Here is a 26,795-nt window from a genome sequence, read left to right as displayed (position 1 = left end):
TATCGTGGCCAACCTATGATCAGGACACCTTTATATAGTAGAAACCTAATTGGGTCATTCTAATGGTGCTTTTTTATTAATTGTACAAGGGACATCAAAACGCAATCTTTATTTGCCATAACACACAGCCCAAGCATTTCAGATAAGAATCCTATGCTAGAGAATCATACAGTACTAAAGAGTGCCCATAAAATATAATGCAACTTTTAAGGAAACTACTTGCCTATTTACCTAGGACCACTTTAGGGAGGGCACACCTCCTTGCATGAATTGCAGGAAGCTTCTTTCTTGCTTCCCTCAGCCTGAAAACAGTGATAGATAATTTATGCTACCTCACCTCGTGCTCGACATTAAAATCTAATATTTTACTCCTGATTCCATATCTATCCAAATCAAACCTACCGCTAATCTTGCGGGTTCTTACTTTTGGTTGCTAATCATAGAGACCACAGTGGTTAACAGTGGTTAAAAAGATAGTTCCTGTCAGTGGTCAACAATATCTTGACCATTCTTGTTGAATGGTATCGAGCTAAAGAACTGCAGAAATAAATGATAAATGAATAAATAACGTGTCCATCACACTGTATCCCCATCGGAAGTTTAGAACATTTCAGACCTCTTGAAGAATCGTCCACCTCAATGTCAGAAACTTGAACAAAATAACTTTTCCAAAATCTGCATCATCTTCGTACAGCGCTACTAATGGGTACTTCCATGTGGTCTCCAAAATGTAAATCCTTCAGGAGAGTTAACTATCAAGAAGACGGCATCATTTGAATTCCCAAACTCATATGGGGTCAGAGGATACGGACTTGAACAGAGGGCAAAAACTAGAATATGCAAAATGATTCAAGTGCCGAGCAATTCATTTATATCTTTTATTTTCTTAAAGGATGACTCATACGTATATTCACGAGGGATTAACAATATGTATCTTACTTTCAACCAATAAATGTCTAGTTACCTCCTGGCATGTCCCTACCAGACTTCCATGGACCATTTCCATCCTCACTAGTGACCTCATTGAAGATGAATGAAGAGTGTTATTTTGCTCCCCCATTACCAAGAATAAGTACTGCAAAAAAAATTAGCATCTTCTCTAAGGACAGCTACCTTAAGTTGCATACGCTACTAATATTTCAAAATGCTACCATCTGTCACTGATATAATTTTAGAAACTTCATCACTAGCACCATATAACAATGACAAAGTTTCATCCAGGTAGCCAATCAATCAGAGGATTATATATCCAAAGGGGACCTGTAAACATCGCTAGGTGGGCAGGATCGAACCCGGGAGGGTTATGGAAGTTCTGATTGGCAAATGGGTCTATGAACCTGTCAGTCAGTATGGGTTTGGGTGACAAGGTCTTCTAGAGCAGTCGAGTTTTATCCCTGTAACATAACTCACCAAGACGTGTGCACCCTTAGGCCATTATTGCTGATGCTGTTTACTAATAAAGTTGATTGATTGACCTAACAAAATAACAAGCTGAGTACATGCACCCAAACCATCATTCTCCGGACCAGTACGTAGTAAAAAAGCAGCCAGTTTTACTGGGAAGAAAACAACTATTGTGCTCTTTATTATGGCGTTCTCACATGATGCAGAACCATCCACTTGCATAATGCAACTCTCTCCAAGAGATCAAAATCCAGATCATAGTCCGAACTTTGACAACTTAATCTTCCTGATAAACAAGTGGACAGTTGCGCTTTTTTTTTTTTTTTTTTTTTGCTGCAGATAAGATGGGATTGAAATAAGAAAGAGAGGAAAAAGTAAGAAACACAGGATCTAAGAGATATGATAATACCAGCATGCATTTATTGCTTCAGGTGTTACTGCATTAGTAGCAATACAACAAGTATACTGCATTCACAGGAGATTCTCCATAAACTGGTTGCTGAAGCTGGCAATGCAAAAGAAAATAAACCATGGCATAACATATCTGGACATCTAGATCCCCTTATTAAGCATTAAGCAACAGGGCCCTCATCGGGACTCACTTCATTTGAAGGTACAACGACAGGAGAGAACTGCAATTAAAGAGGAAGACTAAGAATTACTCAGTAATATGAAACAGAAAGCTATAGTTCAATAGAAATGATGCTAAAAAAAACCTCATCATCTTCTTCAAAGATAAGATCCATTGCATTATCCTCAAAATCCCAACCAAGTGCAGTTTCAAGCAGTCTCTTCAGTTTTCTGGTCTGAAATTTAAATATCAAGTTGTCATATACAGAATAGACAAAGTTAACAAACCCATACTAAAATACAAAGAATTAAGTACCCTTATTGGGTTGGTTAGACTAGATGGAAAACGATGAAGAACATATAGGAAGTTGCCGCTGCAGGATTTTGATATGTCATATGAAATTAGAGAACCAAACTATTGTGAGAGAATATCATCTGGCTACTGGTTACTGCAGTGGCATTTTAGGTTATCCTTTCCATTCCAAAGGATTATGTTATAATCCATACTTTTCCTTTCAACAAATACTATTAAATCAACAGGTACAACACTATGCTACACAAATCCTGACCCTTTATCAAAGGGGATGACAAGATCTCTCGTCCAAGCACGTCCACCAGGTTTCACCAAGGAAATTATGCAGTTTGTTTATCCAGATCCCACTAATTGCTCATATTTGTTGACTCAGTTGATTTTAGTTCAGGACCTCCAGCACATAGATTGCAATTCTTGTTCATGAACCAGTTTTTGTAGTGGTATAATCAGATAACTGAGTTCTGTACCAAATCTTATTCATCCATATTAAGTTAAACTGTTAAGATATATCTTTAAGCTAAATGCTGATGAACAAATATCATTCAAGAATTAGGAGATCAATAAAATTTAAAGAATATAGGAAAGGTTAATGTTTTGGGAAGTGTAACAAGCTAATCCACTAGCATGGCATACCATGCACTCCTAATGTAGTTTGCTCAATACCAATATTAGGTTGGACAATAGATGTGCATACAAGGTAATACTTTTTGCAACTCCCTTTGTGGATGTTTGAAGCATTGAAAAAAGAAAAATAGCATGAATTTGAGAAAATTTTTATTGCAAAGACAGGCTTTAAAAACACCATAGATAAAATGACAAGAATACGAGAGTTTCACACCTCACATTTAATAATTGAACTATTGAAGTTGCTGTGTCTACAAGTCATATCAATCATTATGGTTATGCTACCTCATGTGTCACAAGATCAAGGGAACTAGTTGCAAAAGCATCATCTCAATTAAAGGCATTTTATATATAAGATTCAACTGCACCAATTCAATAAGGCAAATGACATGCAAACTTGATAATTAAGATCCTGATCAAGCAAAATCTGATTACTATATAGGTTTGGTTCCAAGCCACGTATCAAACCCATTGAACCAACCTGAACTATTTAGGTGGTCGGGTCATGAGTTATCAGCTCAACCACAAGCCAACCACAATTGAACCAGCCGAATTTTGCTTTTATAATAAAATTCCCCAATCCAAGAAGGCCAGAACCATTTCCCACTTCCTACCCCTCCCCCAACCCCATTGCTTGACTCTCCGATTCCCTAAATCCCTTCAACTTCCCATGTCCATCCAACTGCCTCAAATAAGAAGTTCCCCCCCTCCCCCCCCAACAACCCAAAAAAAAAAAAAGGAAAGTGCCTCATATATGGCTAGTTTTGCTTATATTGGAAGAAGATCAAGGAAGAGAAGAAGGGTACTCTCCATCCCATATCTGGGAAGGAAAGTCAGCAATCCCTGATCTGTAACACTTCACTCTTTCCTTGTGAACAACCAACAACACGGGCAAAGAAAGATATGCTCTTAGTAGTCTAAGCAAAAAATAAATAAATAAATTTAAAAAGAAAAGAAAAGAAAAAGAATGACAATGAAGTCCTGCCAGTTTCCTCTTAGCATCTAAAAAACAAAAAGTGGATAGAGGACATAAGCGATGGGATATGGAGAAGAAAGAGGAAAGCTGCCATAGCTAAGGCAATCATTGAAGGCTAAAAGACATTACAAAGGGACAGAGATATGGAAATGTAGCAATGGACCAGTTCGAAATTTAGGGTATTTATGGTTAAAAAAAATGAAAAACCTGTGCAGGTCTGAGCTGTTTGACCGAGTTGGTATGACCAATGGAACCACCCAGCCAATACTCTTAAGTGATTTCTCTGAAATTCTGGATTCTGTATCAACATGACCTGAGATGCCTAGTGGGTTGTGGGTCAACCAAGTTCAGCTGGGCAAGTTGATTAGGTTTTAAAACACATGTTCCAAGCTCAGGCTGGGATTTATAAAATTTTCCTTGCCATAGATCTATGAGTTCACTGCTTCCTTGATAAATGTCTCAAAGCATTTTGAAAATGTTACTTTTAGGATTATTTTCATCATCATTCAAATTTATGTTGTTAGTACTATCAGGTTATATAAAACTTTTGAGCTGTCAGGCATGGGTAGGATGCAGAATCTAGGTATGACTCAATATGTACATGCTGATACAGAAAATACTGAAAATATATGATATTATACAGCTAGGACATGGCAATAAATATGTTTCCACATACATATGTATAAAAAAATGCCAATAAAGCACAATGGACTATCACAATAACATTGTCTATATTCCATAAAGTAGAGCCCAAACCCAAAGTTTCATTTAATTTTTATTCAAATCCAGTGGCTACAGCCCACATCTCATCCAACAACATCAGCATCATGACCTTCAAAATTAACCATTCATCATGTCCACCAAGATTGCATTGGCTCAAACTTTGTCTCTTCTTGGTGCACATAGTAATTCTTATTCGATATATCAATCAAAGCCTTTCTCTTTTATTAATTTATTATTGATTGAAAAGTATCTAAGAACATGTAAGCATTAGAGAATGATGTGAGCTCGCCAAGATCATAAATTGGTCTAGGTTATTAATTCATAATGCAATGTTAAATTGCTTTCACAAAGTCATTCTTCATGCCTTTGACATGTAATTTTATCTACTAATTTTAGCTTGCACTCTACCATATACATGTAACTGACTTAAAAGCAAAAGGCTTCTAGTTTCCATCTTAGCAACAATAAACTTTGTAGATCCAATCAGACCCACTAGATTAATAGAGTGATAAAGAAGTTAGAAGGATGGAGAGAAAGGCTCTATCTTCAGTTCTGATCTCTAGTGCTAATAAACGTTGTGCATCAGCATACCATTTTATTTTGTATTTTTACAGGCCTTCTGAATGGTTATGCATAGGATCGATCAACTTTACATGAGATCTGCGCAAGGTCTAGGATCATAAGCATGGTTTCGCTTAATCAATCGGGATAACATATGCAAAGGAAAAGAATTAGGCCATAAGAGGTGATTCATATGATGGACTTCAACAAGATTTTGTTGGAAAAGTGGAAATGGATAGTGTCAAATGAGTCTGGCTCTTTAGTTTGGACTAACTTAATTTTCAGATCCTATTTCAGAGGTTGCCAGAAGCTGGTACTCAGATTAAAATCAGCTGAAAGATCTATATCAGTGGAAAACCTTGTTTTTGCAGGGAGGTTGGAGTCAGGAATTTTACCAAGTTCTGGATAAAATGATGCGTTGCTGAGTGTTATTTGGTTAGCAGGCATCCTAAATGATCTATGATATGGGCACTACCCTTTTAGGTACAAATACAGAATTTCAGTTGGTCGAATATGTTGAGAATATAAATTTCAAAGAGTTTTTGAGGGTGTGCCAATGGAGGAATCACCATTTTCTTCAACTTCTTTCCAACATTTAACTCAACAATGAGAGAGAATCTCAGGTTCCAAGATTTAACAAGAAAGGCATCTTCATTGTCAGGTGTCTTCTACAAGTTCTTGAACCATGGTGGTCTAATCAGTCCTTTCAAGAGGCACATTTTGAATTCACCAATGATGGTGAAAGCTACGATTTTCATTTCGCTTGTATTCAAAATTGATGGTTCACTTAAGAAAATTTGAAGAAAAAAGGTGCACTGGTGGCTAGTTTTGTACATTTTGTGGGTCAGCTATGGACACTGAGTTTTGTATCTTTCTTTTGCCATAGATTTTGAGGTTTCAATCAGTTATATTTTGGTCTTAGAGGAACAGGAGCTTCTTTAGTTCCTTTGTGGACTAGGTGGCAGGTGAAAAGCATGCCTACTCACAAAAGAAAAAGACTTGGGCTTTTGCCATTGTCTGGCTTTGTTGGATGACATGGTTAGAAAGGAAATATATAACTTGAACTAGTAAATCTAAGAGCTATTATAGGATTCATTTCTCTATCAATTATCTGTTGATAGATGTTTACACAGCTGAGTAGGTGGTAAATTACAAATCATTCGAGCTACTGAAGATTATCTCTGGATCTCTCATGGTATTGCTGACCATGTTTCAGGAAACTGCGGTGTTACTGCTTATCCACTCCCCTGGATATTGACATGCAAGGCTCTTGCAATTGCCAAATAACTGTTGGTCTTTAGGATAGAATGCTAGTGTGGGGCTGCCTTCTTTTTTGGTTAACTTTTCCGGGCGTTGGTTACTTGGTTTTGCCTCTGCTTGTGTATTTGGGATCTTTGAAATCACATTTGTAGTTTCTTTACCTTTTTACCTTTTGTTTAGTAAAACACTTGGGTACTGTGCTAGCACTTGGGTTCGGGTTGGTATGTCTTGTACCTTTTTATCCTACAAATGCTTAGAGGATGTATCTTCCGAATCCATCCCACTGGATGCTTTCCACAAAAAGATCATAACAATTTTGAGGAGCCCAGTTATTGCAATTGTAAAGATCATAACAATATTGTATCAAAAAGCTGAGAAGGTTACCCATAACAGAAGATCTCCATCAACAACTGAGGATTCTAGAACCACTGGAAAAAAATCCTGGAAAATTAAAAGACATCCAAAAGTTAAGAAAAATCATGACATATTGATGATGAGCAAGTTTCTTGATCAACACTCAAGTATGCCATGATCTCAACTTCTTCGTCAACTAGCATAGGAAGAAAAATAAGAACTTGACAAATTATGCAGAGAAGTAAGATTCTTGACCAGGTTTGGCTCATATAAAGTTGGTAAATTTACTGAATATGTTTTTCTTAGTCTGATCTTGTCGTAAATTTACAAACTCCTTTCTTCGCATATTTAATGATCCTTTAAGTGAGGCGCTTAAGAAGTCAAATATAACCTTTCCATATGCATCATAACAAAATCACCTCAAACAAATTACCTTGCAAAGACGGTACAAAAATATGTCTCTAGAGAACCATGCATCATCTAAGAATACAGATATTCCATTGTCTGCGGCATTCCCATCTTTTTTATTTTTATGAAAGCCATGCTTTAACTGGAAGTAGATCACCCTGAGAAACTGCATGGAGCACTCCTTCAATCAGATATGTAATAAAATTGATGTTGTCCCAAAGGAAAAATAAAATGTGAAAAACAAAATCATGCTGGAGAAACATCAATACAACAAAAAACTGTCAGCCTCGCATTACGTATTGTGGTAGACTGATCACTTTATAATTTTTTTGCCAGCCTAAAGATATTAAGTCATAAATTGCTTTCATCTGACTGACATTAATCTTGGTTATAGGGCCCACTCCAGATAAGCTGAGGCCATAATGAAAATACATACAAATTTAAAAGAGACAGTCATATTTTAGATTTTCCTTCAAGGAAACATATAACGAAAACAATGGAACAGAAAACAAAGCAGAAGGATCCCAATGTTTACCAAAAATGAAATAGATTATTCTCTTAAAACTGTTGCTCCATGGAGTTAAAAATCCATAGAGACTGCTCCATCCACCTCAAAAATATATAGTTTCAAAAAAAGCAGTCATTCTTATAAAAACATAAGATGTATGAGCATATGATAAATATAACTAAACATAACAAGGTTTTTCATATTTAATTTCCTGCATAATCATTGATATTTAGACCCTTATTTCTATACATATAGATTCAATGGAGGAAATTGAGTTGAATTGCTATCATGATGGCTTAATACACAAGACCATTCTAAGTTTCTAACTATATCATTCTTATGATTTGTGCTTCGCATGCTTCGCAGAGGAATTAACGTCATTTCATCCCTATTTCAAGAATAAGAATGTATTTTATCTTTTGATACTCATAATAATAATCTTGAGATATTTTAACTCAGGGGAAATAACATGCATTCAGAATATGTGCTATATACCAAAAATCTGAAACGTTTAAATATCTTGAAAAATCAGAATTATTTGTTTGGTGAAGGGTGGGAAAAGATGGAGAAATAATATATAGGTCTCCACATTATTAATACCAAGGTATGCCGAACCAGACCAAACCACCTAGCTCACCCCGTACCGAATCGAACCAGTGAGGAACCAGGACCGTTTGGCCCTAAATTTCAAAATCCCCCCCCCCCCCCAACGAAGCGCTCCAAACCATCCTAAACCGAGCGGTTCGGAGTGGAAACGGTGCAAACCAACCATTTGAACCAATTCAAGCCTCCCTATCTCTTTAAAAGGCTTAAATCATAGTCTATTAAAACAAGATGAACCGCCTGATTCACCCTATACCGAATCGGCAGTCGACATGCACGGGGCTCGATACCGATTCAGCTACCCTTGTTAATACGACCCTTGATTAATGTGTATGGATTTTTTACTTAGAAAAATAATATAATTAATATAATGATACAAGGCATGAGCTGCTTTTATTAGTATAATGATCCAGAAGTCGCGATCCTATATCTAAAAGAGATAAGTTAACTTAAGTGACATTTGTAATTTAACTGATATCTTCAATTATTAACATATTATAACACAGTTCTTTTTCACATACCAAAATATTTAGAGAAAGCATCGACAGTTTTGGAGTCTCAGCAGCTGTCATAAGTAAGAAAGGTATAAATACAGATATGTTACACATCATAAGGACATTTACCTGGTGTTAGAGGTTACTAATATGGTACTATCTTATATGTATTTTTTTTTTAATAATTTTGCAGTAGAATGGTGGATTCATTTTGGTTTGTTCGCGAAAAATCTTAAGCGACGAACTATACAGATTCTCTTCCAGACGGTCTCCTCGAGTGGCCGTGAGCGTAACTGGTCCACCTTCACTCTCATCCACAGCAAGTAGGAGAAATGTTTGACACAGAAGCGCCTCAACGATCTTATATATGTTCACTACAATCTGAGATTGAGGTTGAAATATATTCAGGAGGAAGTAGAGCTAAAGTGCACAGATCCGATCCATAGTGCTTTCATTGATGATGAGGATGATCCTATGAGAGGAGCAAGAAGAGTAAGCAGGCAGCAAGCGATACGAAGGACAAGAAAACTGCCCAACACACCAAAAAAAACAAAAAGCACCTGTAGCCCCAATGGAGAGTGTCGAGAAGTCAGTTCATCCACATTCAGAGATCATAAGCAGCAGTTCTGATAGTCATGGATCTATTGGCTAAAAAAGAAGTGGAGGATATGAGATCACCGTTTATGAGACAGCTGCATGGTGGTCTTCGATTCACCGGCGTCCCAGTTTACGCATGCTACATAGGATAGAGACCACGATGCACGATCTAGTAGAACCCGCTAAGATCCGATTGCATATAGAAAACGGACTCCTCGAGGTCATTCAGGAAAACACGATGCAACTACAGATGACCTCACACATGAAGTAGATTCCATAGACGTATTAGATTTTGAGTCGTATGCTGGATCCTATTATCCGCAACCACAGGCATCCTATGATCCATACAAATACAGAAATAGATATGATGCGTCTTGAGGCATCTTCCGATAGCTACTATCCTACGCAGTCTAGAGCATCTTACATATCGAATTTTGTCGTCAACTTATTTGGATGGGCCTCTTCATGGTTGTTTTATCAACCAGAGGACATCTCTCATAGCTAGAACTTTAGCAAGAGATCCGAGAATACTTATAACCTAGAGCGCGTTCCTTATGGGATGAACATACAAGGTTACAATGCCACTTCATTATAGTGGGCTGATCTGCCTCCTAAATATACTGATGATCCGAATTTCTACGAGAGGCATCGTCACTCGACAAGATTTTAGATATTGGTATGTATGTTGTACTTTAAATATATGTAATTGATTGTATTATTTTATATTTTTTACCTCACTACTTGATTTAAGGATATTTCAAGTTGCTTCTTGTAGCATGCAATATCTCACTAATTATTTTATGATTTGTATCATTTTAACAATAAGATACATTATTTAGCTTAAACTGAAATCATAAAAATATTAACAAAATCAAAAAACATCAAAAAATATTAAAAAAATAACAAATTAGACTTAAAATTATTGAAAAAGTTCAAAAAAATTGATTACCAATTAAATCAACTTTAAAAAACTCCACCAAAAAAAAATGGACGGGCCAGTTTCAGTACGGGTCCGCCGACCGGTACGGATCCTGATGCCAGTTCAGCAAACCTTGATCTCCACTAATCAGATATTTCAAGTATCTTTAGTATGATTACAAGAGGAGCCCCAATGGAGGTATATATAAGTGGTACAAGGGGACTCTTTTCTCCAACCCTCCAATATGGAATTCCAAATTCTATTCTAACTCAAAAAACCCTAACTACTTTCTTACTAACATCAAAAGTTCTTAAAAAAAAAAATTCACAAAAATTATAACTTCCTAAAATTTACTAGTGTCAAACTTTCATAACCGAGACAAGAAAATAACTAATCATCAAAACTAGTCACAACCATACGACCGGGACCTGACCTGTGCAGCTAGAACTCGCGATCAATGCAGCTAGGACTTGCAATCTATGCAGTATCATGTGCATCCTAGGCATGGTCCGCCAAACTGGTATCGGTTGGCGTACCGATGGCCTACCGGACCGATTCGGACCGGTGCCAAACCGATTTGCCTAGCCAGCACGCCTACGCGGGCACGCGTACCGGTGTGAAGCAGTCCGATTTCCACCAATCCAATGTGGTACAGGACTTGTACCGGTGCAAACCGGACCGATTCGCACCAATACGCCATTGTACCGCTTGGTTTCAGCCCCTTGAGGCTAGAACCATTTTTCACCGCCGTATCGGACCGGTTAGGAACTGGACCGGTACGGGCTGAACCAACTGGTACCTGTACCGGACCGGTCCGGACCGGTTCAGCATACCATAATCCTAGGCACTCCGACATCAATAAGTTTCTCCTAGTTCTACCAAAAGCATAAATATTCCATAGTATTGACAATTAAGAATGTGCGTATGAGCTTACAAGTTTGTTTAATGTGTAAGATTAGCATGCGTCTCGATAGTTGAAACCAGTGTTAGCCAAACCATACCAAACCGGATCAGTCAACCATCAGTATGGTTTGATATAACTGTTCAATTAATTCAATTGGGGCAATGGTAATAACCGATCATTCGACGCTCGATTTGTGGCTTCGCCCCTCCTCCCTCAAAGCCATAATGGTCTCTAACTCTCTATCTCCAGCCGACTCGACAACGATGCCAAATGCTGCCACGACTATCGATGACAAGGTCTTCTAGGTAAGTCTCTCTCTCAATGGTGGCGATGACGACCCCCCTCCCCCCGCATTGACGACAACATCAGCCTCTCCCTCCCTCTCTCTCCTCCCTTGCTCTCCCCCTCTCTCTCCCTCTTTTCCTCTCCCCTCCTCCCTCTCCCCCTCTCCGACTCTCCCTGTTCTCGTATACTCCAAAACAATATGGTATGGATCTGTACCATGCTGAACCAATTATCGGCTATTACGGCCTCCGATACCGATTCAGCGAACTTAGTTGAAAGTTGAAAGTTGAAACTATATAAGAACATGTTAAAGTACAATCTTTAAAGATATTTATGATGATTTATACCATTTTGTTTTATAGATCAGTTAAAATCTATGTTTATTAGTTTAAAACATGTATATATGCTTGTATAAAGTTGTCAGTGTTATATCATTAGAAAGGATAGTAAAAATATATCTTACATGCTAGTTCTAGACTATTTGTAGACTTCTCTATCTTTATATGCTGGCACATGCCAACCGTCAACATGGCATAGCATGGTAAGCTAACATATTGTGCTCCACACCTTGACAGGCATGGGCATGATACACTATTTTAATCCTTGGTTAATGGTCAGCTTCTCTCTAAGGGGACTTTGGTCTTTGGGCACCCTTAAAGGAAATCTGAATTAGATATAGGCACAAGTGAACATACTCCTTGTTATTTTGCCTACATACCTCTTATTTTCTTTTCTTTTTTTCCTTCCTTATTATCTTCTTTCACTAATATTCACATAATCACATATTTTTTCCTTTTTTGCCTTCTATAAGTCTATCATTGTCCCTACAGTATAATGTATTTCAGATACACAGATTTTCTACATCTGAGAATCGGATAGCCTTTTAAGGCTAATTATTTGGGTAAAAGTTAATCATAGTATGCAGACTTAGGGAAAATTTACTCAAAACCTCTTCCTGTTGCTACACATTATGATACATCCAAGTGTTGTGTGTCATCAAAATCGAGAACAGATCTATTTGATTGTTAATTTTTTTTGTTATTTCTGTTTTTTTTGTTTATCTTTAGTGGGTTTGTGTTAGCCTACAGCTGAGATCTTTTGATTCGGAATGTTAATAGATAGTATATTATGGTTTTGCTATTGTTATGAATATTAGTATTGAGTCTATTTAATGCTGTTTTGAAGTTATTATGGAACTTAATTGGAGTGAAAGTTGACCACTGGCCCTTTTCCCTTCTCCCCTCCCCCCAACCAATTCCTTCCACTCCTTTCCCTTATCCTTTTATTATTGAGGCCCTTATTCAACAAAGGCAGCAATCCGACGTTTCGAATCGGATATCGAACGGGAGAGCCTACCAATGGATCTGGGGATACAACTATACTCAAGTACAGGTTTAGGGGACGTAAAGACTATGCTGACAATTAGTTACGTTCAACGCTATAATTTGAGGAGTTCGACAACTCAATTAATGTGTTCTTCTTATTCTCTCTTGATCTATTATGTTCTCTTCTGCATATTGATTCAGATCTAATCAGATCTGAATTCAATCCTTCGTTGATATTGCGATATCAACATATAGCCTTTAAAGTTTTAAGTGGCTGCATCACATTATAAAACCACATCCTAGTCATAACAGTAGAGAGGGATTACAACTTTCATCCAAGTAACTACATTAGCTGAATACATGGTAAAATATTACCTTCGAGAATAGCCGAGTCCTTGTCCTAAGGGGCTGCAAAAAACAAGAGAAGATCAGAAGTAAAGAAGGAAAATAAGAATTTGATATTTATTTGAAACATATACAGTTAGACATCAAAAAATAAAGTTGCATTAATAGCTATCTAATAAAAATCATTTGCAAAGAAGGGAAAAAATATTTATGTGTTTGCTGGAACCATTTTGTAGTCCAAAACACCTAAATACTATGAATCTATATATGGGTGATAAATATATATCGACTTTCAGAAATAAATGTGAAAATAGTATGCTTTTGGTGAAAGAAAGAGTTGTTACTAGAAATTTTGCTAACTGTGCTGGAGGTGTACATCTAAAAGAATCTCTATCAGGAAGGATGAAAGATCATTCAATATGGGTGAATAAATAAGCTCAGAAAGGTCAAAGATGGTAAGGATGGAGGCAAAATGGAACCCAAATCAAACTGAATGAGCCAGAGGCAGAGAATTATGGTTCAAGGCATTAAACAGCCAAGAATATCATCAGATGAATGAAACGAGATGGAAAAGAACAAAAAAAATTCACAGGCAGAAAAGAAATGTAAACTGAACAAGAAGTGGTTTGGCTAAAGAGGTGATCCAACTAGAGTTGGATTGGTCAGAGAGAGAGAGAGAGAGAAGCATGACTATATTTCATGCCGTTCCAAGTGCTGGAGTAGCTACTTCTTTCAATTCCCAAATGCTGCAGTAGCTACACCCTGGATTACTTCAAATGGATATTACATGCTAAATCAGTCCTATCAGGAAAAGTTTGCAAGCTTAAGGACCTTTGACAACAAAAAGACCTCAGAAAAACAATTCATGAGCAGTAACTATGTGGATAGTCAAAAACTGATGGATAATTGGATTCTGGCATTGAAGAGACACCAACTATTCTCTCAGCCTCAAGCCAACGCAAATATGTTTTTGGCTTGATCTAGAGATAAGTTTGGTGATTGGCCAATAATGTAGAAGAAGATTTTAACATTGATCTAGAACATAATGGGAATATTGAAATTTGCAGAAATCAACTAATGGGGGAAATAGCATAAATCCATATACTAAACAATAGTTCAGCCCTCATACATAAATATATGCGAATAAAAGTGTGCGTGAAGAGATAGCACAATGATTCATGACCTACAAATAGTCAAAATTTGTAGCAACCAAGACCACATGCCCTTTCCGGTAGCAGGTAATGTTCTGCGAGGGCCAAAAATATCATGCCTATCTGTGTATTTGCTTTTTATCTGTGTATTTTGCTTTTAATCTTAAGCAAAGATGTATCCCATAATGCTACATTTAAAGTATGACTGAAGTAAATGCAAAATTGTAAATCAACTTAGTTTCAACATCTTTATCATATATTCTTCTATATCTTTCCCTTATTATGAGAACAAAACCCAAATTGCTAGTGCTATTTCCTTTATCATGTACAAGCAAAACTCAGTAAATGTTCACAACAACAAGTTTCACTCAGTCATCGAATGTCATTAGACTGTCAACCATGTTTCACAAACATAAGTATGCACTAATATACACTACTAATGTGCACTAAAATATGGATATGCTTGTTATGCAATAATGCAATGACCTTGACAGAGTAACTTCTATTGAACTCAAAATGCATCAAGCCGAAGATACTTAGAATAAGAAAACTAATATAAAATAAGACAGAAACCCATCGGGTGTCATGATACACAATAATTTACAAGGTTGATAAGAGGTATTTCATGATTTTCATCTCAAAAGAAGATATGTCAGCACTTACAGCCTCTGTACAGCTGAAAAGAAGGGTAACTAATGCTTTCCACTGTAGAAATGCTTCAAGTGATTGCCCCATCTGTATGCTTAAAAATGTCAACAAGGTATAATACAAATGAAGCAGGAAACATACACCAGCCGATAATTACCATGAATGAAATGAAAGCGAATTGCAGTTCCCCCAAAAGTAGATCTTCTGCACCTCCGTAGTCTTTCATCAGTATGCTCTCTAATAAATTTGTCTGAGAGAATAGTATTTACTTCATCAATTATTAGTCAGATATTATGACATTGTTTTAGGAAGATGACCATTCTATGTAGTCAATACATGGACTTCAGTTAAGGTTACTGTTCATGAGAAATTTGTTGCAATAGGAAGTTTCGCAAAGTTCACATAACAAGTCATGGAAGTGACAGTTTCGGAAAAACAATATATGAAAGTTAATGGATATTAGGAGCCAAACTCTCTTAGGACAACATGAAAAGAAACATGAAATATACTACCGACACATGGTCCCATACAGCTAGGGGATATAGAGTTGAATTATAATCAGAAATCACCATGTAACCTCGAGGAAAAACTAATCACATTGAAGCCCCTATATAGAGAATGCTTCCTTTAGACGATTCTGGATTTCAACAAAATTTGCTTACCAGTTTCTGTTGAATTGTCATAAAACACTAAGGAATAGTTTGGAAGCAGGATAGAAATTCTGGTGTAACTATTTATTATACTTGGGATATAGTTAATTCCAATATCAGGTAGGATGTCTTAATTTGTGTTTGATAAAGTACTCTTATCCTCATCCAATAATTGTGCTTATTTTTTGGATATAAAACAAATATGCCCCTGCCACTTTTGATTACTTATTGCTAATGAAAAGTATTTTTGGACAAAATCCCTAATCAGGTGGGTTCAAATGGTTGGAATGCCTGGTTATGGGGATATAAGGAATTAATGATCTGCAGTGATCCATATTTTGACTGACCCTTCGGGATTCAGTTGTTTGACCCTAAACTTAGGCTTGTTTTTGGCAGTTATCCCCAAGATAGGACATGATAAGTGGCCTCTCTAGGGTTCTATTCTGGAATCAACTAGGCCTAAAAGAATCGAGACAAAAATGTTATTACTGTGCAAAATTCGCCGTACTGGTACTAGACCCCATACCGGTGCCACACTAGCATAGTGTTGGTACAGTACAGTACGAAATTTTTTTAGTGTACCGAGGATCGGTACAGTACGCTCGATACCATCTGGTACGGTACGATACGACATACCATGTTACTGTGTTACATCTTGAGGGAAAGCATTAACTAACCCAGCAATCCAATTGAACAAAAAAATAAAAGGGCTGCCAAACAACTAGAATGTCTTATTCAACTGCAGAGTCATTTAAATATTATCCACAACTTAGCCAAATTAAAGTTCATATGTCAGCACATGTCCTTTTGTAATCCCAAGCCTAACCCTAAAAATATCCATGTTATGATTCTTAAATGGCTTTAGTTACACAGCTCGACACCGTTGTAATTCTTTCTAGCTAGCTTTGCTTGCTATTATCCTCATTCTTCCCTTTCAATACATAAATTTGACTGCATAGATTAGACGTGCGCGAGGTTGGCCAACTTTGCGGATGATACGTGATTTTTGAGCAGTGTGGTGAGGATGTATTTCCAGCTATCAGGATTAGGATTAGCATTGAGGATTGGGTACATCTATAAACTCTCAGTTGAATATAAGTATCTAAATAATTAGTGAAGGATGACATAGTTTGTAAAGCTCCTCTTCTTAACTATGTGATCCCTTAGAGGAAGTAATTGCACTGCAAATGGGAATAAAAAGTGTCACTCTCTCTTTCAGCAAAGCTCTCAAAAGCATAAAGAATTCCAAGTGGGAAAGCACATGCTGTGCTTAGGCCTTAGTTTCATAAGAGTTTCTCTTGACCGGTCGTGGATGTCTAATAAAGGTTCCACCAGTTAGAAAAGATTTTAACATCAGGAAAACATGTAAGGCATCTCATGCTCAAGTATTCAACAGACAGGGTTGGGAGGCAGTGGTCAATTTAGGCTGCAAGATCACTTAGAAGAAAGAGATCAAGAATGGTCAATGCAATAATATTTCTAGACCTTTGTTGGAAGAAGTTAGAAATCTAAATAATCAGATGAGGATAATTATATCTTAATGAGTGAGGGCTGTTTTGCATTGTCAACCAACAAGTGCCATCCATTTAGCATGTCTTTAATAACTATGATATAGAACCTTCTAAGATGATAATCAGATTTATTGATTTGATCTTCTAGGTCAATAAGCAATTTTTTTTTAATCCTACGATGCACCCTCCTTAGGAGACAATCTTCTTGGTTTATTGCATTATCTCTACAATCTCTATCCCACAAATGATCCACTTTGTAATACTCCTAAACATTTTTCAGACAGACTTCTTTTATTAACTTTCTAAATAAAAGTAGCATGTTTTGTTTAGATAAAACCACTAAATTCACTAATGGAAAAATAAAGAACCACCATTCACATAATCTTTCAAATTTTATATATTATATTACAACACCTCCTTCTTCCTAAAAGACATGAGAGGCATGCTTACCAGTTCCAACCCTTCAACCCTTGAGTATAGCCTTGAGTCTTGAACTAGATCCCAATGGGTATGTCAGGTAGCATTTTAATTCATTGGGTCAAAATAACATAGTACAGGTTACCTATGGAAGTATTTTAAGAGTTTTTTTAATTCATTTGGTCAAAATAACATGGTACAGGTTATCCATAGAAGTATTTTAAGGGTTAATTCATTGAGTCAGAATAACATAGGACATGTTATCTATAGAGGTATTTTAAGATTTTGTTACAGATGAGAGAGTTCGGCGTGCATGGGCTTAAGGTTGACTTTTGGATGGAAATGAAAGATCAGGGTACTCCTTTTATTTCTCTTATGCTTGGAAGGACAACCAATGTAATTAGGTTCCCCCATTGAAAAAAGTATTGTACAAATGCTAATTCTTAGCCGCTGTATTAGTTATTGGATATTGAATGAAAAGATGAGTGAACTTCAATCGAGTTTTTGTTAGCAGTAAAGAACATTATTATTTTGTCCAAACAGGGCAATGTACTTATTAGCATGAACAAAGAGAATTGATTCTTGGAAGTGCACACTACCATGAATCCTAAGTGGTGTTTGATTTCCCCGTTGCAGATTCATATCTAGTTCAGATGATGGGAAAACACCCTCTTCCATTATGATAATTGTGGCTTGGTTCCTAAAAATCATGATCTGGTCAAGGGTTAGTTAAGGCCTTTTAGATTAGCTGATTGACAAGAAGAAAAGTAGTAGAAGTAACGGATGATGGATACAACTTCAACAAAAGAAAAAGTACATCCAAGAGTATGCTAGAAGTAAGTTTACTAACCTTGGATAACATGGCAACCCTGAAATTAACTAGTAAAAGCATATCGTGCAAAGTTATTTGAAGAGACTAATCAAAAGGATACCGAGGATAAACCGGCAAGCATCAAGTTGGCACATCCATATCAATCAAATCTTAACAGCTTGACATTTGGATGCTTCAAATTAGACTGATATTTGTCAATGTGTATTTTTCTCTTCTTCAGGTAAATAATAGATCAATGCAATTCAATATGTAACATCCCACATATTCTACTTAAATGAATTGGAGAAAATACACAGAAAATTACTTTGTCAAGATTCAATGCTGTAAGTTCTTCCCCGAAGACATCTCTACTCTTAACAGCATTGGGAATAGTTGTGTAGTAACATCCTCGTTTACGAGATTCTTTTGCAGCATTGTTTGAAAACTTACTATTTCTTAACTGCTCCATCAAGCATCTCTCCATGGCTGTTTTAGGAGCTGTGTCAATTATTCCAGACTCATACGCTATTGTAATGTCTCCTCCAATAGGTTCTGCAAGTCAGATGAAAACTTAAAATCACTTTGATGTTATTCACTTTATAACACCTAAATTATCTGGGGTTCTTCAGAGAGAACATAAGTCAGGGAAAAATTTTACATGTGATATAACAAAATAATTAGAAAATAAAAGTGCAGATTAAGCAAAAAAATTTAAATTTGATATGCTCCACAATGAAGACTTCACAAAATAAGGTACCATAGGTGACTGTGTCTCGTAAACTCCAAAAGTGGTCATTCTCCAATATTTTTTCAGAATATTTATAATGTTGATTTCATGTGAAACATGCCACAATATAGGACAATGTAGTAGAATCTCACTGCCACAATATAGGATAATGTAGTAGAATCTCACTATCTCCAACACATTCTGGATGTTGCAGAACTTTTGTCATGTTCATGTAACAACTTTAAGGCCAACAGGACTTGCACTGATGAATAACTAAGGAAATTTTTTCTTGCATGCCAACCAAATTGGAGTTTTAAGTTTTGCTGGAAGCGAACGACAAGGTAGTTACAAGTTAGAAGAATTTTGCATGCAGAATTTAGAAGATAAATGGAAAAGAAAATTTTGACAGAAGTTACATTTGATCTGAGAGCTTTACTGAACTTTGACCACTAAAAATAATTGATATAATATCATAACATGTTTTATGAGACCAAAAAAATTGACAAAACAACTCCTAGTGACTATGATGTCAGCATTGCATCAAACTAGCTTAGGACAAGAGAAAAATATAAGTAAAAGAGATATACCAATCCGTTCGATAACATTCTTTGTGATGTAAGTAGAAAGTTGCTTCCACGCTCCATGGTGGTCTAAAGCATAAGGCCCAAGTTGTTGATCAAATTCAAAACACTTCACAGCATCAATATATCTGTATTCCTATTGAAGTTTTGACTTTAGCAATGCAACTAACTAAGACTATTTTGCAGATAACAGAGTTAGTTATTGCATCCAAGAATAGAAAATATGTTGCAATAAAATTATGATACAGATATCTCCTGTCAACAAATATTCATGATAAATCTTTGTGGAAATCCAACATACATATGAAACAATTTTGCAATATTCATGATGTCCAGCAACTGACTTGCACTATACCTTTTTGAACCAGAACACTGAAAATCTGAATCAATGCAAATCATGCACCTTTGGCTTGTTTTCATGTTGAGAGTGGAGACCACTTGGAACATTATAATTACCATTTAGCAAACAACATAATGAATGCATCCATAATTCTTACATAGCTTTTTAACAAGAAAGAATTTTCACAGCAAAGACTTTGTTGACTCACACTTACCCTAGGGATAAATGCATTTCCAAATAGCATCTCACATTCCAGCCATCCAAATTCCAGAACATGCTATAACAGCAGACTAAGTGCATACATTTATTTATAGAAACTACTTTTTCATGAAAAACATTGAAAAAAACACCTGAATTACTAGTGGTGGAGCATTTATACATGATTTTAACAATTTGAGTCTCTTGCTTTCTCTCTCTTTTCTTCTTCTTGTCCACCGCTATTTCTTATTAGCTGAGGGCATATATAACAAGTAGTTCTGCTATGGGAGATGTAAGATTGTGGGGCCCTTTAATTCTACCGGTCAAGCCAGTGCTTTAAAATGTGGTACATGTTACCATTACACCTGTATATGTGTATTCAACCCCTTGACCATATTGCGTTGCCTATATGCAATACTATATGCGATCATACCACATAGGGACCAAAAAGGTGGTCCACTTGGCATTGCACAGCCGCATGTATGGCCTGCTTAGTATCGTACAGTTTCATAAATGAACCCGCTTAGCATTCTAAAGCTACATATATGACCCACTTTTATAGGGCTCATATAGGTGAAGCAGATTCAAGCTGATAGTGATTTTAGGTGGGCTTAAAATGGCTATTAATAGGGCTAAAATGCTGATTATGTTATAATCATTGCTGTTCGGTAGTAGATTCTAAGTAATAAACACTTATTAGCTGCTAGTGTTATTAATATTGATATTATTCTATCAATAAAAACTTACTGTAATTATTGTTGTTTTATTGTACTTAATATATTATATTTATTTTTAAATAGTTAAAAAAATAGTCATCACATGTGTACCTGTATATGCAACCTACATACTGCATATGCACTATGCGACCTGCATGCTGCAGTCCCTTGACCACCGACATACCGCAGCCACTTTTGAAACAGTAGGTCATGCAATTACCAAGACAGGATTCTTAGCTGGGTTTCAGCAATTTAGTTAAAGAAGAGTCTTCATGTCTTGTGACATGAGAAGACAATCAACAATTCAAGCCCATATAGTGGATACCTTAAAGTACTGTGATCTCTTGTTCCAGCTGTTGTATCATTCAAGAGATGATGCCTAATCATTTAAATGGAGCCAGCTGTATATACTTGGTTTTTGAGAGCTGGATTGTCTATGGGATTTCGGAAAATGGAATAAATACATCCCATTCCAAATGAAATCAGATACCATCTAAATGATCCAATTTGATATTAACCATTTTATTGTCAATGGATAACTCGCATGTAATCATGAGTAAAACCCTTCTTTTTTCTTTGGCATAAGAGATCGAAAGTCCACCAATTCACACATCGAAAATCCAAAGCATAGACACAAAAGTGAGATTGGTCTCTTGACCTTTGATCATTGTATCATCAAAGCTAGAAAGCAGCAATTAAATCAGGCCGCTCTATTAATTTGGATTTAAACATCAAAAGCTAACTTGATTTTAAGCTGTTGGATGTTAGAACCATTTTGCGCTGTCAGATTAAGGGATTTCATTCTTGTTGACAAGCAAGATCAAGTTTGGTCCCTAGCACTGGTCATTCAGTGGTGGGCCCAATCATCAAATATACAAAGTTGTTCATTGTAGCTCGCACCAAACATAGTTGAGACCTAATCTCAATGGTCATTCATTAGTGGGGGGCACCATAATCAAATACGCAAGGTTGTTCCTTGCAGCTAGGCACCTAACATAGTTGAACTAATCTAAATGATTCATAGAATAAATTGATTCCAACTGCTAGCTAAGATCCATTAGGATTGATTGGAATCATAATTAAGTCTGCACTATTGAATAAACAAGTTCCATTTGTGCCATCAGAGAAATGTGATTCAATTGTAATATTGGAAACACAAAAGCTAGAAGACACCATTAAACAAGGTATATCTCATCTGAATCAATTATAACCATTCACTTCGTTTTTAAAATGGGTTATGAGCCCTTAGATCAAGACCAGTCTCATTAGACCAAATCCAGTCATAGAATCAGTTCAAGATAACGATTGTTTCCATATTCATTCAACCCTTGGTCCACATCAAGATGGTAAAAAGGAAAATATTATTCAAACAATTCCATTAGTAGTAATGTCATATGATTCAACATGAGACGAAAATATTGTTTGTTTATAGATATCAAATTGGTTGCATTAGGCCATAGTTGGATCTTGTCTACATTCTTAAATTATCAAAAAACAAAAAACATGACACTACTAGTGATACAAAATGACAAATTGTGGTGCATCTATCCATATGAGCAAGGTCCGCAATCTCGGTACCGAGTACCGTATTGGTATAGTACGGTACACCTCTGTACCGAAATACCGCTCTAATAATTTTTTTCAATTTTTATCTCCGTATGCCTCAATACAGACCAGTACGCACTTCGGTATGGATTGGTACGCCTCGGTAAGAGCGGTGTGAGGCTTGTACTGACTTAAAGTTAAGTTTCATACCGGTTGGCGTACCGGGCGGTACGGGGTGGACCATGCACGAGATTTTTGTATATATTTCATATAATTGCACTACTCACCAGAATGAACTTAAGATTTATCAACGAGATATTTATGATATATAACATATTAAATCATTTGACGGCAGACACTGAAATGTAGCTTGCTGCACTAATCATTCATGCACCTTCAATCATCAATATTATCAAAAATGCTACATGAGGTTGATGCAACTATGATGCAAAACTTTTAAATAGTAATAAAATAATAAAGCCCATCATATCGTATTTAGAGATTTTAACATGCACCATGCAAAAATCACTTAAGATAAATGGCAACCTCATCTTCTGAAAGTTTCATCAACTGCTCCTCTTGCTGATGCCACCTACGAACAACCACCTGTTGAACTCATAGATCAATAAATCCCACCATGCATCAAATGCTACATAAGAAAAAACTTCAATATTTTACAGTAAGAGAAGCATGTGCTTTTATACATATCTTCATTCTTTTTCTTAAACGCTCTATGAAGATTAACTATTTTTTGGGAGAGTTCATTTGATATGATAGCCTAGCTGATCTTAGCATTATTTACATTTAATGAATCTGGCTACCATACACACATGAGCACATATGCATGTTCTCCTGTCTGTATGCATGAACAAACAAACAGAATACAAGCATCAACCAAGTTGTTTAGGTTAATCCAAGACATACTAGCAGTAATACTTAAGACTCTAAGAAAGCAAAGAAGCAGTTTATCCAGTGGTCATATACTGCATCTACGTAAAGATTTGGAAAACACAAATACATAGCAGGAAAAATGTGAATATGAGTACCTCAGCAGGTTGAGTAGTAAGGAAGAAGCCAACGGTTGGCGAAAAGTCATTTCCTTCCCTATAAAAATAACAGGAAAAGCAGAAAGTAATTCAGCATGTCAAGGACATCAGTAAACAAATGATTCATCACTAGATCAATATTGCATGGGTGCAAGAACAAACATTTGCCACCTTCAGAAAACAAATATGACAAAATTTCCAACTTCAATAGTACAAATCAGTTCTAAACAACATTGTTTGAAACCCAAAATACATTTGCAAAGTAATATTGCTCTTGGATGTATTTCAAGCAAAAAGTCCCTTTCATTTGGTAATCAATTCAGATCAATGATAAATTTGCCCCTCATTATAGGCAGAAAGGGATCGACTCCTTATGTCATCCCAGGCCAAAGCTTATCATAACTTAGCTATCTTGTGATTATACCTAACCTAGGCCACTTAGAATTTTCAAGCTGCGGCTTAGGCCTAACCTGGATTGACTCCTTATGTCCAAAACTCAACCAAATTTCAGCAAGGCCCCATCAACTTGCATGAGGGAAAGGGAGGGAGAGAGAAAAAGGAGGAAGGAAGAGAAATAAGTCTTGTTGCTAACTGCCATTGGGATTTAGCTCCAAAAAATCATTATATAATGTGTGGCCATGACAGCAGTGACCCACCGTCGCCTAGAAAGAAGAACAGGGAAGCTACAACAAGGGGGATTTAAGGGTTTTGAACTTTCAGCCCTCTCATTAAGTCTTGTTTATAGAATATAGAAAGAGGATGTTGGATATTAGAGAACCAGCAGTGGCAGCGACACCACATGGTGAGTGCAGCAGGCAAGTGAAGATGGAAGACAAGCAGCAATAAAGTAAGCATGGCAAGTGGCCTAATTACACCTAGGTAATGTTCAAGGATGATTAGCAGGGATCCATGCTAGATTTTCTCTTGCTTTGCTATTTTTTTCTCTTGTTCCAATCTTCTCTTGCATTTTTGTAACAAAAGAGTTCAAAAAGGTTTCCGCATGTTTTGCAATTATCATTGTCCAGACTATTTCAATATTAATCTTAAAAGCATTATTTCCAACAATAACCACCCAAAGACATATATCAGCCATCAATGCTGACTTAAAACTCAAGTGTGTATGCATCTGCTCGCTACTGTTTAGCTTACTTTTTCCTCAAAAGCAATACTATAGAAGTTCACAAAAACTAATCATTTACTGGGCCATGCAAAAGAAGAAGGCAAGTACAAGAAAAGGCCAACATATATCATTGATACATGAAAAATTACCAACTTGACTTATTGCTTAGCTATACCATGAAATGAGACCAAAGTGAAAATATTCCAGCTCTTAGGAAGTTATGCTTACTTGTTTGAGGAGCTATAGTAAATGAAATGTGGACCAGGCGGGATCATTTTTATGCCTTTGAAGTTAGGCCCCACAGAGAACATCTGGAAAAAGAGGGGAAAAAATGTATACATGAGTTTGAAACAAATAGTTTCAACAAAACTCGGTGCCTTTAATACTGCAAATCTTTGAAATAATATGAGCAATTCATACGCACTATACAAATAATCAACTAAATATATCAAAACTCTAGAAAACATATACAGACACATGTAGATCCTATACTTCCTAGGCTAATGCTTCACAATATTCAGGTCCCAGAAGGCAGCTGAATAGAAAATGAGAGCTACTGCAATATTCAATATGTCATCAAATTTAAAATAATGGCATACACCTCATAATCAAAAACAGGTACAAATTGTAAGTATTACAAATTATTTTCTCATAAAATAGCAGCCTCAATATGATTATTCAAAAAAATTATATACTTATTTAGTGGTTAATTCTTCGTTGTCCACTATCAGCTCTGAATAAAATCAGAACTGTAAGAAATCATAGTGGACCTTACAATTATAAATCATTATACTCTCCAAAATATGCAGGGCTTACCGGTGCATGCTTAGGGTTCCTAGCTGTAACCGGTAGGCCCTGCCTCTATTTATTGCAAAATTCATATGCTTCAGTTACAAGTTAACAGAAAGAACTTACAGCATGAACTCTTGCTTCAAAGATCACCCTACTGCATTTTGTCACATTACAGAGTAGTGAGTCCAACTTCAAGCATCTATAGTCATAGGTTTGCAAGTTGAACACACGTCAAAAACTTAGAAACTTATCGGATTCATTTATTGAGAATCTTGAAAATCAAATGGCTCTTAGGCAAATCCCCTCAAATAAAATTAATTTTTGGCTTTAAAGGTCCTATACAATCTAAAATTTTAGATAATATTGCTAGATTATCGTGCACTTTTCTCCCCGCTACACGAGAAGACGCTAGTGTACCAATTTAATGGAGAGTACCACCACCGACAGACCTATCCACCTCCTTTCTTTTAAATCACTCTATTATATTATCATAGCAAAATTCAGTGCCGTTTCTTTCAGTCACCAGTATTTAAAGAAATTATACTTTACCATGATAATAGAATTATTCTCCGCCAAAAAAATTCCAAGAAGAAACCCTAATCAACCAAAACGTTAGGCAAACACAGGACATTATAATTTCTTGTAAATTCAAGAATCCGGATTCTATCAGCCGCATCTTTGTACAATACCTAGTGGAATTTCGCCCTCAAATCAAGAACAATAAGAAAATCATCAAACTGGACTCCTTAGTTTCGCAGGAAAGGAAAAAAATCTTTAGGATTTCCAAGATTTGAGAGAGAGCAGAAAGAGGACCTGGGTGTCGATACCGAAGAGAGTGAACTGCGGAACGTCGAGGAGGAGAAGAGTGGCGCCCTTCTTCACGAGGTCGAGGGAGGTTTCTTGATCCATCTGGAGGCCCGAAGCCATAGCGGCCGTCGCCCTTGCTCTACGTCGCCTGTCCTCGCTCTGCCGGTAATCGGAAAAAAAAAAAAAAAGGGGGTTGAAAGGAGGGAAGCTCCGAGAAGACGGAGAGATGGACCGAGAATCTTCCAGATATTACCGTTGATCCGGTTCTCGGGTTGGGTTTCGTAAAGGGAGGTACGAATCTCGTCGCTGCGCGTGTTAACCACGCCAACCCAATGGACGGCGAATGATACCTGAGAATTAATTTTATTGATCAAGATTTATATATGATAAAACATGTATAAGTTCAGAACTAAGTTGATGCTCAGCTCATTGCAAAATATGGTTTCATATCATTTTAGCCGTCAATATCATTTTAAATCATATATCTAAGATCACGCTAATCTGGTTAAAAACTTTGGTTGAGCCAGCCGGACCTAAACTGCCCCAACTCAAGTTGTGTTTG

At 36.5% G+C, this 26,795-nt stretch overlaps 1 protein-coding gene across 1 annotated transcript; it reads right to left on the bottom strand.

The window, feature by feature from the left end:
* Window positions 1-1,795: 1,795 nt before the first annotated feature.
* Window positions 1,796-26,478, bottom strand: LOC103718997 (protein AAR2 homolog). Its single transcript, XM_039130147.1, has 14 exons — window positions 26,240-26,478; window positions 24,863-24,945; window positions 23,515-23,572; window positions 23,015-23,074; window positions 19,676-19,805; window positions 18,687-18,913; window positions 15,130-15,222; window positions 14,988-15,059; window positions 13,204-13,236; window positions 7,219-7,359; window positions 6,816-6,872; window positions 2,121-2,210; window positions 2,007-2,036; window positions 1,796-1,909 (listed from the first exon to the last, which is right to left on the bottom strand). The coding sequence occupies exons 1-14, from the start codon at window positions 26,351-26,353 to the stop codon at window positions 1,847-1,849; spliced, it is 1,251 nt and encodes a 416-aa protein (XP_038986075.1). The 5' UTR covers window positions 26,354-26,478; the 3' UTR covers window positions 1,796-1,846.
* Window positions 26,479-26,795: the final 317 nt, after the last annotated feature.

Source organism: Phoenix dactylifera, chromosome 9 (assembly GCF_009389715.1).
Source record: "Phoenix dactylifera cultivar Barhee BC4 chromosome 9, palm_55x_up_171113_PBpolish2nd_filt_p, whole genome shotgun sequence".
NCBI lineage: Eukaryota > Viridiplantae > Streptophyta > Magnoliopsida > Arecales > Arecaceae > Phoenix > Phoenix dactylifera.
The sequence above is the reverse complement of the archived record's forward strand: the minus strand, read 5'-3'. Positions and strand labels throughout refer to the sequence as shown.

Excerpts from the sequence above, each read along its gene's own strand:
- LOC103718997 (XM_039130147.1), bottom strand. The coding sequence starts at position 26,353 with ATGGCTTCGGGCCTCCAGATGGATCAAGAAACCTCCCTCGACCTCGTG. Across the intron at positions 24,946-26,239 it reads TCTTCGGTATCGACACCCAG|ATGTTCTCTGTGGGGCCTAA; the intron begins GTCCTCTTTCTG and ends CTCTTTTTCCAG. Across the intron at positions 7,360-13,203 it reads GGACTCGGCTATTCTCGAAG|TTTCTCAGGGTGATCTACTT; the intron begins GTAATATTTTAC and ends TGCTCCATGCAG.